Source organism: Meles meles, chromosome 15 (genome assembly GCF_922984935.1).
Source record: "Meles meles chromosome 15, mMelMel3.1 paternal haplotype, whole genome shotgun sequence".
Classification (NCBI taxonomy): Eukaryota; Metazoa; Chordata; class Mammalia; order Carnivora; family Mustelidae; genus Meles; species Meles meles.
In genome coordinates, this window is record NC_060080.1 from 72193228 (window position 1) to 72209718 (window position 16491).

Consider the following 16491-nt stretch of genomic DNA (forward strand, 5'->3'; position numbering starts at 1 on the left):
CAGCAACCCCCAGTTTGTTTTGTGAGATTAAGAGTCATTTATGGTTTGTCTCCCTCCCAATCCCATCTTGTTTCATTTATTCTTCTCCTATCCCCCTACCCCCCCCATGTTGCTTCTCCATGTCCTCATATCAGGGAGATCATATGATAGTTGTCTTTCTCCGATTGACTTATTTCACTAAGCATGATACGCTCTAGTTCCATCCACGTCGTCGCAAATGGCAAGATTTCATTTCTTTTGATGGCTGCATAGTATTCCATTGTGTATATATACCACATCTTCTTTATCCATTCATCTGTTGATGGACATCTAGGTTCTTTCCATAGTCTGGCTATTGTAGACATTGCTGCTATAAACATTCGGGGTACACTTGCCCCTTCGGATCACTAGGTTTGTATCTTTAGGGTAAATACCCAGTAGTGCAATTGCTGGGTCATAGGGTAGTTCTATTTTCAACATTTTGAGGAACCTCCATGCTGTTTTCCAGAGTGGTTGCACCAGCTTGCATTCCCACCAACAGTGGAGGAGGGTTCCCCTTTCTCCACATCCTCGCCAGCATCTGTCATTTCCTGACTTGTTCATTTTAGCCATTCTGACTGGTGTGAGGTGATATCTCATTGTGGTTTTGATTTGTATTTCCCTGATGCCGAGTGACGTGGAGCACTTAAGAGCCTGCATTTTGTTATTGCACCTCATTTGTAACTTTTTTGATTTCAGCTTGGTTAAATTTTAGTTCTTTTATTTCTCTGGAAAGGGATTTTATTTCTCCAGACAGGTTCTCTAATATCTTCCATGCCTCTTTTGAGCCCAGCTATCACCTTGAGAATCATCATTCTGAACTCTAGATCTGACATATTACCAATGTCCTATTATGTCCCTAACCCTCAGTACTGCCTCTTGCTTTTCTTTTTCTTTTTTTTTTTTTTTTTTTTGTGGTGAGTTTTTCCGCCTTGTTATTATATCCAGGTAAGAATATATGAATGAGAGAATAAAAATACTAAAATGGTGAAAAAGACTCCAGAAAAATGTACACTAACCAAGTCAGAAGAGACCCTAAATTGGTGGTAGAAGAAAGGGGATAAAAAGGAAAAAGAAAAAGAAAAAAGAAATATATATATATATAAATACAGAGCCACCCACTTAATTTTGGGTGTATTTTGGTCTCTTAGAAGAAACTATCTCCAAAATTTTAAAGAAAGAAAGACATATATACAAAAATAAGGGTAAACATGGTGAATGGATGGAATATGACTATAAAGATGAAAATCAAAAAAAAAAAAATTCTAAGAACAGAATTGATAAGTTGGTTGGAATAAGAAAGAGAAAAAAACGTGGAGAGAATGTGCTCAGGCTGGGGACTAGAACAAAGCCCTGTGCTAGATTTTGGGTATATTTTGACCTATTAGAAGAAATTGTATCCCAAATTTTTTTTGGAAAAAAAACCCTATATGTATGCAAAAAATAAGGTTAAATACAATGAAGGATAAAATATGACTATGATAATGAAGGTTTAAAAAGATTTTTTTTTTCAGAAAAGTATTGTTAAGATAAACTAGTTAAAAACATTAAAAATGGAAAGAGGAAAAGTTAAAAAATAGAATAAGAAAAAAATAAAATTAAAAAAATATTTAACGTTGCAAGACTAAGGGATCATGTGGAGAAAGCCATGATTTCCATGCGTTGCCCTCTCCTCCTTGGAATTCCGCTGTTCTCCTCCATCAGTGAGGTTGGTCTTGGCTGAATGTTCTTGCTGATCTCCTCAGGAAGGTGCCTGTGACAGTGATTCTCAAATGTCTTTGCCTAAGGCAGAATTACACCGCCCTTGCCAGGGGCCAGGCTAAGTAATCTGCTTGGGTTTGCTCTAGGGAGCTTTTGTCCCCTGAAGGCTTTTGGTAGAGCTTTGGAGGACGGGAAAGAAAATGGCGGCCTCCTAGTCTCTGGCCTGAAGTAGCTGAGAGCTCTAGGCCCCACTCCTCAGTGCACCCTCAGAGAAAGGCCTCGATCACTTCCATCTCTCTGTTCTCTGGCCACGCTGTGAGTTCACCCAGCCTATGATCCTGCATTTCTATCTCTGGTGCATGCCCTGTTTGGAGTCTCCAAAGCCCCCAGATTCCTGATATGCTGCTCAGAGGAGAAAGGTGAGTCTCCCCATATCTGCCACTTGTCGGGTCCCTGCTCAAAGAGCAGTGGTCTGATTGTGCCTTGGAACACGGTTTAAGGTGACCCCTAGCTGAGAGTTCACTCCTCAGCTCCATCTCTTGAGCCGGCTTCACTATTCCAATACCTGGGACCACTGCCATGCTCAGACACCCCAAGTCTTTCTGTAACCCACAGGGTCACACTGTCCCTGCAAGAGCTCCACCCTGCCCTCCACCCCCACTTAGCCTCTGGAGCGTTGTCCCTCAGTGGTGCCGACTTCTAAAAGTTCTGGTTTTGTGGTCCGCTTTTCCACTGCTTGCCAGGAGCCAGCCCCTCCCCCCGTGGTCTATCTTCCCATTGCTTCGGATTCACTTCTCCACACATCCTACCTTCCAGAAAGTGGTCAATTTTCTGTTTCTAGAATTGCTACTCTTCTCTTCAATCTCCTGTTGGGTTTGTAGGTGTTCAGAATGGTTGGATAACTATCTAGCTGAACTCCTACCACCTGATGTCATCTCAGTCTGCTACTCCTTTGCCATTTTGCCTCCCCTCCTCCTATTATGTTCTTGATTAAATAAGCTTATCACAGTCACTGTTCCGCTGTCTCCTTTGCACATTAACCCATGTACCTTCACGTTTTCTTCTATTTTATATTTTAGGTTATGTTTCTCTTGCTGTATGCTTTGCACCTGTCATAATTTCCTTTTTTTTTTACGAAGTTTTCTCATTCAAACCATAGGCAAAAAAGATGTCAAACTTAAAGCAAGGCCATTGTTTTCCTCTCTGAGAATAAGAATATTATTTGGATTATAATCTATATCCAGAATTTTGCTTTTAATTCACTTTAACATTCGTATAAAATCTGCTTAAACATCTGACAGATCTTAACAGTTGGAGTTTTTTCTCAATCTAAAAACACATTAAGAAACAAAAAGGAATGCTACTCTTCCATAAAGTGGGTAGAGACAGTGAAATCTATTTTATGTGGTAAGCAGAAATCCACATAGTTAGAATTATAAAATATATGTTGTAAACTGAATGTTTACATTTCCCCCAAATGCATATGTTGAAACCCTACCCCCCAAAGTGATGGTGTTAGAGAGTGGGGCCTTTGAGAGGTAATTTGGATTAGATGAGGTCACTAAGGTAGAGCCCCCCATGAATGGGATCATCAGTGCCCTTAGAAAAGTCATGAGAGAGCTTGTTTCCTCTTTCTCTTCTCCACCGTGTGAGGATACTCAAAGATGTCAGCAGTCTGAATCCTGGAAGAGGCGTCTCACCAGAACTCAACCACTCTAATCTTGGACTTCTAGCCTCCAGAACTGTGAAAAATAACGTTCTGTTGTTTATGAGCCATCCAATATATGGGACGGCTTACAGTACCCCAAACTGCCCAAGACAGTGTGATATCTTGATTCAAGTGGTTTGAACTTCTAGAACAGTGGAAGCACTGATACTCGAATGCAGATACCAAGGAAAATTTCACAGAACTGAAGAGATATGTTTTGGATATCATCCAAACTTTTTATTTAACTTCCCCATGTGTAGCATCTCTTATTACAAATAACCGAGTTCCACTGGCTTTTATTTCTTCCTGAGATGTGAAGTCAATAAAATGTTCTCATTTAGCATCACATATCCTCATTTTCATGTGATGAAATGGAAGAATGAAATATAAGAAGGGCACATGATTTCAACTCTATTTAAGACAAATAGAACCAAACTTTTTTTTAAAATTTAAAATAATGAATTCAAGTTTTGATTTACAGTCTAATGCAGTCCATTCACCTCTTCTAAAATCTACTCATTTATTAGACTACATAGAAATTGTCCAGGTGGACTTTAGAATAGCAATATTTAGATAAATCAACAGAGAAAATACATTTTTAGAAAGAAAATGGAATGTATTGGATAGTTATTACACATAACCATATTCAATACACGTAACCCCATTCAACACAACCACATTCCAATATTAACATCCCTTCATTCATGTACTAAGTCAGTACTTGCAAAATACTTGTGAAACATTTGTAAAACACCTGCTATGCAGTGTGGATATGGCAGTGAACACGTTGAATTAAAAACTCTTGTCCTCATGGTGCTTAAATATCTGTGAGTAAAGAAAAATATGAAGAAAATGCATAAATAAACTTTATCCCCTCTTAGATAATGATAAATATTATTGAGAAGAATATTAGAAAAGGAAAGTTAGGTAGTAACTTCATGAAAAAAACAACCACGGGAAAGGCCTTTCTGTCAGGCTTTGTTACCATCAAATATTCATTTAAAACATTCACTTTATGTGCCCTCCTTAATACACACAAAGCACTGGGTGAGGTGCATAAACAATGAATTTTGGAACCCTGAAAACAAATAAATACAATTTTAAAAAAACATTCAATTTAGATGACATTTTCACTGAATCACTTATTTCTGATTGTGAATGCTTCAAACATGACTTCAGAGAACCTTCTGGTAGTTCCACACAGAGTCTGTGCCACCCTGAATTCAATTTTGGGGCTACAGTCCTTTGTCAATATGCAGAAAAACACAAACTATCTCCCCAGGAAGCTATACGTATACACAGAACTGTTTACACACTATTTGAGTGTTTTAGAGATCTTCTGAAGTTGATCCTTGGAACCCAGGTAGAAAAGTCTGAAATCACTTTATTTTTTTTATTTGTTTTTCATTTCAAGTTTTAATTTAAATTCCAGCTCACAAACATATAGTGTAATATTAGGTTCGGGAGTAGAATTTCGTGATTCATCACTTGCATACAACTCCCAGAGCTCATCATACAACTGCCCTCCTTAATACCCAACACCCACTTAATGAAGTCGCTTTAAATTATGTCTACTGAAGTTAAGCACTACTGTAGTAACAAACGCCTTTTCATGAAAACAAAAATATGTCAATTTGGAAAGAACTTAGCCTTTCTGTAAAAGTGATAGTGACAAGATTTCAGTTAAAAAAAATGTGATTTCTACTCTGTATTTATTAGTCTGCTCTAGCTGTTATAACAAAATACCACAGACTGAATGTCTTAAAAAACAGATATTTATTTTCTTATGGCTCTGATGGTTGAGAAGTCCAAGATTAAGGTACTGGCTGATTTGGTTTCTGGTGAGAGCTCTCTTCCCAGCTTGTTACTGTCTTCATATGGCCTTAGATGCATGCATGTGAAGGGAGAGAGATCTCTCTGTCTTCTTATAAAAACACCAATCCTATTAGATTAGGGTCCTACCTTTATGATATTAAACTGTGATTATCTCCTAAGGACCCTATCTCCAAAGAGTCCACATAGGGTCAGTTAGAGTTTTAACATATGAATTTTGGGTGGACACAGTTCAGTTCATAGCACACTCAGAACTTGAAGTCGACTTAAGCTCCCAAATGGAAAGCTCAGTGGATGTCACTAATGTCTGCAAATTCAACCTCAATGACCTAACCATACTTCCTTTACAAAATCTCTAATACTGAATTTATTTTACATCCTTCCTACCATCACACTATTTCTTTAATTTGAACGTGGTCTTCATGTCTCCAATCAATTTTAAGTACTGCCACCTAATTAATTCTAGGAGTATCATAATAGAGAATGTTCCAGGTCAAATTTCCCATCCTCCTGGAGAGCCAAAGAAAATCTTAACTGTTGTAGGGAATGGACAAGAGATTATTCATTACAAGTGAACAAAGTTGCCTTTCTTCTCTGGCACATATCATCTGGTATTCAGCATATTTAGAAATCATACTCTGCCTAATAATAATGGCTGACTAGTCACAGTGAAATAGCATATCTATCATTTTTATTATTCTCCAAAAGGAATTTCAAATTGAATGGTAGATATTATCTTTTTTTAGGCCCCATATTGATTTCTTTTTAACAAATTCTATCTGTTACAAAGGACGATAGAGTCACTTTTTCTAGAACTGGGTAGGGGGCTATCATGTCTTTCCTTTTATTAGAGTTAGTACGTGTTAAGGAAGGCCAGAGACATTTTTTAGGAAATAGCAAAACCAGGAGACATGTTCTCAAATAAGAATGCCTCATCTGTAAGTGGTGAATTAAGGGCTGAGAACTAGATTTATCTTTCAATACTTCTCGCTAAAAGGGTTGAACTTCCAAACAACCCCAAAATGATGCAGACATGGAGAGTCTTTTGAGACACATTTCTAGCACTTAATAGCACTTGGTCATTTTATATGATGCATTTGGATGAGACAAATTGCATTGCTTTTCCTTTGTGCATTGATATTTTCTAAGTACACAATTAGGTATATGGAGGAGCAAGCAATTAGCCTCTGACAACACAAGAATTGGAAAAATGATACTTGTTCAATCTTTTTGTCCTCATTGAGTTAAAAGATTTCTAAATGCTATATTTTCTGGGTGCATAAGTGACTATACTTTATACTGTAAAAAGTAACTCAAAATCTGGCTAAGGAAATTAAGTTCTATTAATTTGTACTGATAAATTCTGAATTATAATTAAAATGTGTATGGGTTATTAAAAAATAAAGAAAGGAAAACATTCCACTAATAATAAGCAGGTTAATTCAGGAAGTCATTTTGGATATCCCTTTGGATTCCATTTGTAACCCATTCTGCTTGACTAAAAATATGTTAAATTTTTCCCAAATACATCAAGATTAATAATGTCAGAACATAACCTGAATTTGAGCATAAGATTCCACCCAAGCATGTTGGTTTCTTTATATAGATTTGCAAAACTTAGTGCTTTCGTCTCAGAAAGGAGAGTTAATATCTTCCTAAGAGCCATTTTGTTGTTAGAGTTATGTAACTTTACATTTTTTTATTTTATTTTATTTATTTATTTGACAGAGAGAGATCACAAGCAGGCAGAGAGGCAGGCAGAGAGAGAGGAGGAAGCAGGCTCCCTGCTCCACAGGGATGTGGGACTCGATCCCAGGACCCTGAGATCATGACCTGAGCCGAAGGCAGCGGCTTAATCCACTGAGCCACCCAGGTGCCCCTGTAACTTTACATTTGCTTCGAAGAAAAGATAGGCTTTACACATTGGTCCATGTGTTATATCCCAAAGAGTTCTTTAGAAAACAGTTCCACTGTAGTGGAATTATAATTTAAAATATGTAAATTAAATTATATATGATATTATATTATTATATTAAATTATATAAAATATAATATATAATATATATAAAATATATAATTTAAAATTATAAGCCAGGAACTCTTCTCTCTCTTTTTCTTTATCTCTCCCCCCAACACCCCATACGCAAAAAATTAATGTGTAATCAATTTCTTGGAAACATATAGAAGACTTCAGTGCCATAGAATTTCTATATTAGTGCAGGGTTTTGAAATTTAAAACCTCAAAAGACACTTAGTTGGTGCTCTCTACATAACCTTTGAAATACTTAAAAATTCTTAGTGAGGGTGCCTGGGTGACTCAGTTGGTTTAACAACTGCCTTTGGCTCAGGTCATGATCCTGGAGTCCCGGAATTGAGTCCCGCATCGGGCTCCCAGCTCCATGGGGGAGTCTGCTTCTCCCTCTGAACTTCTTCCCTCTCATGCTCTCTCTCACTCTCAAATAAATAAATAAAATCTTAAAAAATTCTCAGTAATAAACCTTAGTAAAGCATTGAGATGTGCCATTACTAGTTACTACTAACTAATAAAATATATGAAATTTTTTATTCTAAGCTATATACCTAGCCAAACCAACATCTCAGCTATACTTTATGTCATATCTCAAGTTGTATATTATCTGTAAATGTTTCCTGTCAAAAAAAGAATGTGCCAGGGATTAATAGATAGGAAGACTTTATTTGAGATTATTGCATATGGGAAATTAAACTCAACTCCATTGAAACAAAGAGCTGCAGAGTTTTTAAGATCTGAGGTGGGGAATCATAGGCTACTTGTATCTGCTAATTGTCCTTACTCAAAGGGAAAGTAAACCTTCTTGGCTCTTTATGATGGGATAGTTTCACAACTTAGAGTAAGAGTGCTCCAAGATGGGCCCATCATCTAAGATGGGCTCCTGTCCTCTCACAAAGACCAGGAGACAAGGATGTTATCCCTTCTGATAATTACATTTCAATGGGATGGCTCCCAAGTCCTTGAGAAAGGCATTCCCTAGGTGATAAAATTGGCAAGAGGCTTTTAAGGAGATTTATGTGCATTTCAAAAGGAACAGAGAAAGAATTCATAATTAAAGTTTTTCTAAAGTAAATGCTATAAGCAAAGGGAAGTTGGGGCCTATAGTCAGTAAGAAACCTGTGTAAAGAACCCTGTGTAAAGTCAGTAAGAAACCTACTCCAGCTAAAGGGAATGTTAAGAGTGTCTCCATCACTCTTTAACTCTTCCAGCCAAAGGGGTCCACTTTCTCCACCAAAATCATACAGCCTTTCTTGTTTCTACTGCTCACATGACACAGTTACCCAGAATTGTTAAATACAAAACTGCATGTGTGTCTCTGGAGAATTTGTGGCATGGTGCAAAGTACCTTATATGTGTTTTCTCTTTCAAAATTCAAGGTAGTATTTTGAGGAAGGCATTCATTAGCTCCATTCAGAAGAAGACTTGTGACTTCTTAAGGCGAAGGCTGAGAAATCCAAAGTCACACAGCTAATACATGGTGGTACCTATATTTGACCTCTGCAAACTAAGTGGAGAGCCCAGTGTACTCTACTGCTGTCTTAGTTGACTAAGGCTGCCATAACCAAACACCATAGACAGGGTGACCTAAACCACAGGAATTTACTTCTCACAGTTTTGGAGTCTAGGGAGTGCAAGATCAAGGTGAGGGCAAAGTAAGTTTCATTTGAAGCATTTTTGCTTGATTTGTAGGTAGCCACCTTCTCACTGTGTGCTCATATTGCTCCCCCGCCCTGCCCCGTGTGTGCTTATAGAGAGAAAGAGATCACTCTCATCCTCTTCTTAAAAGGCCAGAAGCTTTGGGGCACCTGGGTGACTCAGTGGGTTGAGCCCCTGCCTTCAGCTTAGGTCATGATCTCAGGGTCCTGGGCTCAAGTTCCCCATCAGGCTCTCTCCCTGCTTCCCCTCACCCCCTGCCGCCTGCCTCTCTGCCTACTTGTGCTCTCTCTCTCTCTGTCTGTCAAAGTGAATAAATAAGATCTTTTTTTTAAAAGGCCAAAAGCCTTAAAAAAAAAAAAAAAGCCAGTAGTCTTATTGGATTAAGATCCCACTCTTATGACCTCATTTGATTTTTTTTCTAAAGATTTTATTTATTTATTTGACAGAGAGAGACACTGTGAGAGAGGGAACACAAGCAGGAGGATTGGGGAAAGAAGAAGCAGGCTTCCTGCTGGGCAGGGAACCCAATGCGAGGCTCGATCCCAGGACCCTGGGATCATGACCTAAGCTGAAGGGAGACGTTTAACTGACTGAGCCACCCAGGGGCCTCTGACCTCATTTGATCTTAATTACTTTCTAAATACTCAATATCTAAATGCACTCACTTTGGGGATTAGGGCTTTGAAAGAAAAACTTAATTTTTCTCATTACCCCATACTCTACTCACAATAATCTGTCCACCAGATGAATGTTTTTCTTATGTTTCTTGTTTGTTTGTTTGTTTTCCCACACTCGCCAATTCTCCTACATCACTTGGGTGTTCTACAATTCAGTTCAGTTCTGACACTATCTATCTGGAGTTACTCATCAGGTCCCACAAGTTAAAGGCTCAGTCCCACAGGCATGTCCTAGCTTCAGACACTAATTCCAAGTCTAAGATGGTCATCTATACTTCTGACTGATTGGCTGTCAACTGGGATTCCCACAGCTCCCTCCTTGAGTTCATTAATTTGTTAGAATTGCTCAGAGAACTCAGGGAAACATATTTACCAATTTATTGTATGATAAAGGATATGATGAAGGATACAGATGAAAATCCAGAAGAAAAGATCCTGAGTACAAGATCTTCTGTCCTAGTAGAACTGGGGTGTGCCAACTTCCCTATACATGGATGTGTTCATCAATCCAGAAACTCTCCGAAACCCTCAGTTCAGAGATTTTTATGCCACTTTCATTATGTAGGCATGATTGATTATTTACTTAATCTCAACCATTCTCTCCTTCCCGGAGGATGAATGGAGGTGGGGGAGGGGCTGAAAATTCCCAACAGCTAATCACGGTCTATGTGGTGGTAATTAGCCCACATCCTAAAGCTACCCAGGAGCCCACCAGGGCGTTGCTTTACTAGAACAAAGGACCCTTCTATCATCCAGGAAATTCCAAGGGATTTAGGAACTCTGTGTCAGGAACAAAGAGTCAAAGATGAAAGACTAAAGCAAAAGATACTCTTAGGGAAAAAAGGAAACTACGCAAGTCAGGAACCAGGAACAAAGACTAAATAATTACCACAGGCTTCAACATATGAATTTGGGGGAAGCATAATTTTTTCATAGTAACTAATAGCTCTGCAGACTCCATGAAGATTGGTTCTGTATCTTGATTGTGTTTGAACTTAGCACCCTGCCTTGGTCATGAGGGTTTTGTGTTTATTGTTTTACTAATCACAATTGAAGATTCCAAGACTATTCCGTTAAGTGAGTCCACGTTGCCTCATTGCAGCACTGTCAGAAGTGGCGGCAATGAAGTATCTAGGATATACTAGGCCTTTTCATGTTTTCATACTTTGTAGAGTGAGGAAAGGAGGGGTAAGGGTCAGAAATTGCTGGTGGCTCCCTAGTGGCCTGGCATCATATCCTTTTATTTGGTGACTCATTTACTGCATGCTCACAAGCCATCAGATACTACCATGGCCTTGGCAGTGTGTGGGTAATAAGGCCCAGGTGGCACTCTGTGGGGCTGCCTGTTAAGATGGTTGAAGCATGTCCACGGAGTGAGACTCTCTTGTTTTAACTTGGTTACTGACAACCTGTGTAACATTCAGTAGGACATTTAGCTCTACATTTTCTTTCTATACGGAATAAGATTAGGTATGTATAGTCATGAAGTTATTGAAGGGCAGTCAGATTACATTTGGAATCTTGAAAACAAAAAAATACATTATTATGTTAGAATCCGGGTCTTTTGTTTTAAAATACCTGATGTTTCCATGTTAGGTATTTGGGAAGACCAGATAATAACCTGTCCTTAAAGAATTATGCACACTACCCTCCATATTTATAGGACTGTAAATGTTCTACGGGTATCTTATAAGAATTTTAAAGAGCATCATTTTAACATCTTACTCTGAAGGAACTCCATTTGACTAACCAGTGAACAGTTTATATGCTCATGGGCAAGGGCAGATATGAGAACCAAGAGATAGAGAGGCAAAGGAGCTTCTGTATTTGCCAACAGGTTTTTCTTCTCCATAATATCCTTCCTTTTTGCTTTCATTCTGTGGTTTCAGTACTTACTATTTCTAAGACAATGTGCAAAGCATAAGGACATAAACACCAAGATCTTGAAAACAGAGTCTCAGGCCCATAGAAAAGCAATGCAACATAGAAGGAGAATTTTTTTAAAAAGATTTTATTTATTTATTTGACAGACAGAGATCACAAGTAGGCAAAGAAAGAGAGAGGAGGAAACAGGCTCCTTGCTAAGCAAAGAGCCCGATACGGGGCTCAATCCTAGGACCCTGAGATCATGACCGGACCCAAAGGCAGAGGTCTAACCTACTGAGCCACCCAGGCACCCCCATAGAAGGAGAATTTATTCACCACTAGAACAATCACAGCAAGCTTGGTAGAGGAGTGGGTGTCATGTGAGGTCTTAATGTAGGACAGGATTCTGATAGGTGGGCACATAGGGAGGATGTGTTGGGAGTTAATAAAGGTAGCCGGAGTGAGGCTGTAAAATAGAAATTTCCTTATTTAGGAATCAGAAAATAGAATACACACAACTTGTGTTCCTTTGGATGCTGTGTAGAAAATAGATTTAAGTGAGGCAGGGAATGTCAAGGCAAGGGGGTAACACATCAATGTCATGAAATCACCTACTTTCAATGAGTTGTTCTCAAGCTGTCTTGCTTTTCATACTCCATCATCTGGTCAATATATTCCCAGGGCAATAATCTTAAAAGGAAGTGAAAGACTCCACTTCCCTAGGTTAAAATAATAACACATTTAATGAGTCATAAGGAGAAGGATTGTGTCCCTTGTTAAACTTCAGCCATCCAATGTTTTATTCAGAGTATGCAATTTTAATGGGTTTCAGGAGAAATGGGTTCTTTGTAATTCCCTCAACAGCTCAGAACTTATTTAAGGTGTCACTAAACCCTTTGAGAAGCAGGAGCATGTTTTTATGTTTTGTAATTGATGAAATATCCCTCCTAAATAAATCTTACATTGCCCAATCTGATGACATGAATAATAAAACATAACCATGTGAAGGGAATAGCCATTTTGAACAATATTCAGGGAAGAGATATTTACTTGGTGTTGAAAAGTAGAACACATTTTCATGAGGAGCTATGCTCTCCAGACCACTATAGTAAACCTCCCTACATTAAAACTGGAGGACATTTTAGAATGGAATTTGCTAAGGAAGTCTGTTTTAAACACTGAAATAATGGTGTTTCAGAAGACACGTGCCTCAAAATGGAAGAGATATTGTAGGTCAAGTTGTAAGGACTTTTTCTATTCTTGAAGGCAGACGATGGACTTGGGATGGTAGAACGGTGAGTTTACTGTATTAATAAATGATAGACAGTATGTCCTGCTGCTTTACTGATATATTTTCTAAGGAAGTATTTTTTGCCATGCACTCAGTGTGCCATATCTGCAAGTCATAATTCTGGATACTGAAAATAAAGAGATTGATACCTTCTGCTGAACCAGTGAGAACAATCTAGTAGAACTTTATAAGCAGTCATTATAGAATGTCCACAGTTGAGGCTAGCCTAAAGTTGGGTCATAAGGATTAAAGTCCCTCTTTGCATATTTGCAAAATTAGTTAGGGATTAAGTCAACATGGTGTTAGCCACAGAGCAAACCTATGTTCTCTTCCTGGATAGCCCACTTACTAGCTAGTGACCTTTACCAAGCTTCTTAACCTGTATTAAGTATCCATAGAATGAGAAAACTATTACCTGAAAGGTGAGTGTAAAAAAGCAGATGAGGCAGGTCATATCTCTGACACTTAGAGATGCTTAAGAAACTAATATTATTTTCAACAAAATGTTTAAAAATACAGATTTGTAAGTATGTTCAAATTTCCCTCCTACTTGACCTTTTCAGATTTTCCTATTTTTTCACACACTCTGCTCCTCATTCACTCTTACCATCTTAACCTCATGATCATTAGCCATGTTCCTGATGCTCATGGATTCCATTGCCTAGAACAACTTTATTCCACATGACATTGCACATTTAATTTCTCCACTTACCTAAATATATACGCTCCAAATCCATTTCAACACTTCTGACTCCTCGTTTCCACTTCCATGTCTCTGTACTGGACAGCCTTCTTACCTTAAAACCTCATTTCTCTACCTACTCATGTTTGCTACTGCTTTCTACACTTTGTTCACAAATCATCTCCCAGGACTAGTTATGAGACTATGGTGGTATATACTCGGTACATGTCTATTGTAGAACCAGTTAAAAGGAACATTCTAGGTGTAGGGTCTGTAAGTTCATCTTTGTCTAAAAACACATTTTTTTATATTATGTTTTTGCTCATCTCCTCTCCCCGCCTCTGAATCAACAGATTATAAGCCTCTTTAAGGCTTGACCTATATCTTCTCAGTTATTGTGGATCTCTTCATAGTACCTAGTACAATGTTGGAAAACATTTTTTTTTAATTGTATAAAATTTAAACTTTATGACCATGTTTGGACCTTTTTACATTAAGCACAATGGAAATGTTCATACTCATTTTTTCCCCAAAGGAAAAATTTATGAATCATCACTATGTTGCACAGTAGAATAAAAATAGGAGTTCAGGTTCTTATTCAAGTTTCTAAAGAATGCAAATAACAGACACGATTTTACTTCCAAAATCTGAAGTCATCAACATGATTTTGTAGTACTATATCTCAGGCTTCAACTTAAAAATTCATTATTATTCAGATAAAGATAGCCCCCTAGTCATACTTTTTAGAAAGCCTCTGCCCCACCACAACTTCCTGAGATCTGTGAAGAAACTGCAGTCTTGTGACCAGGCTCCATAAGGTAGTGGCAGTTTTGTAACTGTAAGGAAAAAATGGTGACCGATTCTACGTATCAATCAGTTGTAGTCTGCTGATCTTATTAGAAGCCTTGACAAGCGCCTGGTGGCGATTGCAAATGACTGCCAAGCATATGGGGATAAGGCAGTAGCCCACCGTTTTGGGGTCAGCTCTTGTACAAGAATAAAGGAACAAAAACATCTGTAAATACAGTATCAGAAAAATAACTGTCCAAAACCAAAAACGCAGGGAGAGTAACCGAGCTTTCAAGGAGTGTGTCCATGTGGTTCCTTCAAGGGGCTCTTCCGGGTGCTGCTGAATGTGTTCCAAGGCCAGCCTGTTGTAAGTCTCATTGATTTCAAAAACATAGTAAAACGCTCCTGCACTCGCTAACAAATACAATCCCACTCCAATCCTTCCCATCCTCTGACGGAAGTTCATCATTCTCCATGCTCTGTGCAGTGGTCCTGAAAATCTTCCTGTTCCCACGGCAAGCGTTAAAGAGTCACTCAGTTCTGAATATTCGGGTGGTTTTGGCATTTCAGGGAAAGCCACCATAAGAGAAATCCCCGGGGTCACCGGCTGGGAGAAATGGGAGCACCGCCAGCCTGGAGCACAAGCTCTCCTCCTCGGGGCGCCGGGAGCCCAGTGCGGGGCAGCGGCCACCCGCCGAGCCTGCAGAGACTGGCAGCTCCCGGATCTCACCTGAGTATTATTGAGTATCATACTGTCTTAAAACTAATCCATGAATCTCATTCATTAGCTAGTCCCACATCCTTATTTTATAGTTGAATAATATAAAGGATTAAACACCTTACCATGAAGACAAAGCTAGTTGCAGAAATGGGACTAGAACCTGCTTCTCTGTACTCAGAGTTTAATTCCTTAGCCATAGCTATAATTGATAAGAAGCCCTATTCTTCTTTCCCATTCTAAAGGAAACTGTGAGTGTTATCCTATAGGATAGCACAAAGATTGTAATTTTCTCACAGGTATAAGGTATTAAGAAATGGGTATTCAGGGGAAGTGGGATGTAGGCCAAGGGAAACTTGTATTTATATTTGAAGTTAGCCTTAGAATACTTTTAGATAGAAGACATTTCAGAAAAACACTCAAGACAAAAAAAAGCCCTGTGTCTTATGCTGATAGATATTACAGCTGAGTACACAAGGCCTAAGGTCTTGATTAGACCTGATTTCACAGTCTCAATTCTTTATCAGATCTGTGGAGGAATATAAGAAACATTATTTAAACCCCTCTGACATGCATATGTACATATATCAAGCAAACCTCAGCTCCTACTACAAATCACTACCCTCAGTGAATCCTTGTTTCTTCCCTATCAGTGAGGAAGGGAGGCCACACAGTTCCTTGGCAGACAACAGAATGATGAATTACTACTTGATTTCAACAAGAACTGTATATGTGGAGACCTAGCTTCATCCGTAAAATAAGAATAATAAGACCTGATTCCTGGAATGCTGTGAAGATTTTATGAAATAACCAATATACAGTATTCAGCATCTATAAATGTTAGATACTGTTAATATTGTCTTAACCGTTTCAAGATGATATCTACAAAGTAGTTTTTTACATTAAAAATTACATATAAGAGGACAACTATTTTTCTAAAATGTGTATTTGAAACTCATTATATGGTTTGCAATATATGTTGTCTACCCCAACCATCCCATGATGATTTTGGTACTTAAATATATCAATTCCAACAAGATGGGATTGGGAGGGAGACAAACCATCAATGACTCTTAATCTCACAAAACAAACTGGGGGTTGCTAGGGGGAGGTGGGATTGGGAGAGGGGGAGCGGGCTATGGACATTGGGGAGGAGAGGCGAACCATAAGAGACTATGGACTCTGACAACCTGAGGGTTTTGAAGGGTCAGGGGTGGGAGGCTGGGGGAACAGGTGGTGGGTAGTGGGGAGGGCACGTTTTGCATGGAGCACTGGGTGTTGTGCAAAAAGAATGAATACTGTTACGCTGAAAAAATAAATAAAATGGAAAAAAAAAAAAAAAAAAAAAAGATCCGAGGGAAACTGTCCATACAAACAAATGCAGCCTTGAAGTGAATGGTGGTAGAACAACTGTGCTACTTAGTTGCTTTTTAAAAGGTTAATCCATTAGCTCTGCCTTTGCCTCCCTCATTTATGAAAGTGATGCTGGTTAAACATCCATGAAGCCTCGTATTAACCTT

General features: G+C 38.6%; 2 protein-coding genes across 35 annotated transcripts in view; one reads left to right on the forward strand and one right to left on the reverse strand.

The window, feature by feature from the left end:
• Positions 1 to 16491, forward strand: part of NRXN1 (neurexin 1) — a 1247328-nt gene that overhangs the window by 1129336 nt on the left and 101501 nt on the right. The gene's annotated exons all lie outside the window — the stretch shown is intronic.
• On the reverse strand, positions 14064 to 14877 carry LOC123925733 (transmembrane protein 251-like). Its single transcript, XM_045979190.1, has one exon. It carries the CDS (start codon positions 14834 to 14836, stop codon positions 14327 to 14329), a length of 510 nt encoding a protein of 169 aa, XP_045835146.1. The 5' UTR covers positions 14837 to 14877; the 3' UTR covers positions 14064 to 14326.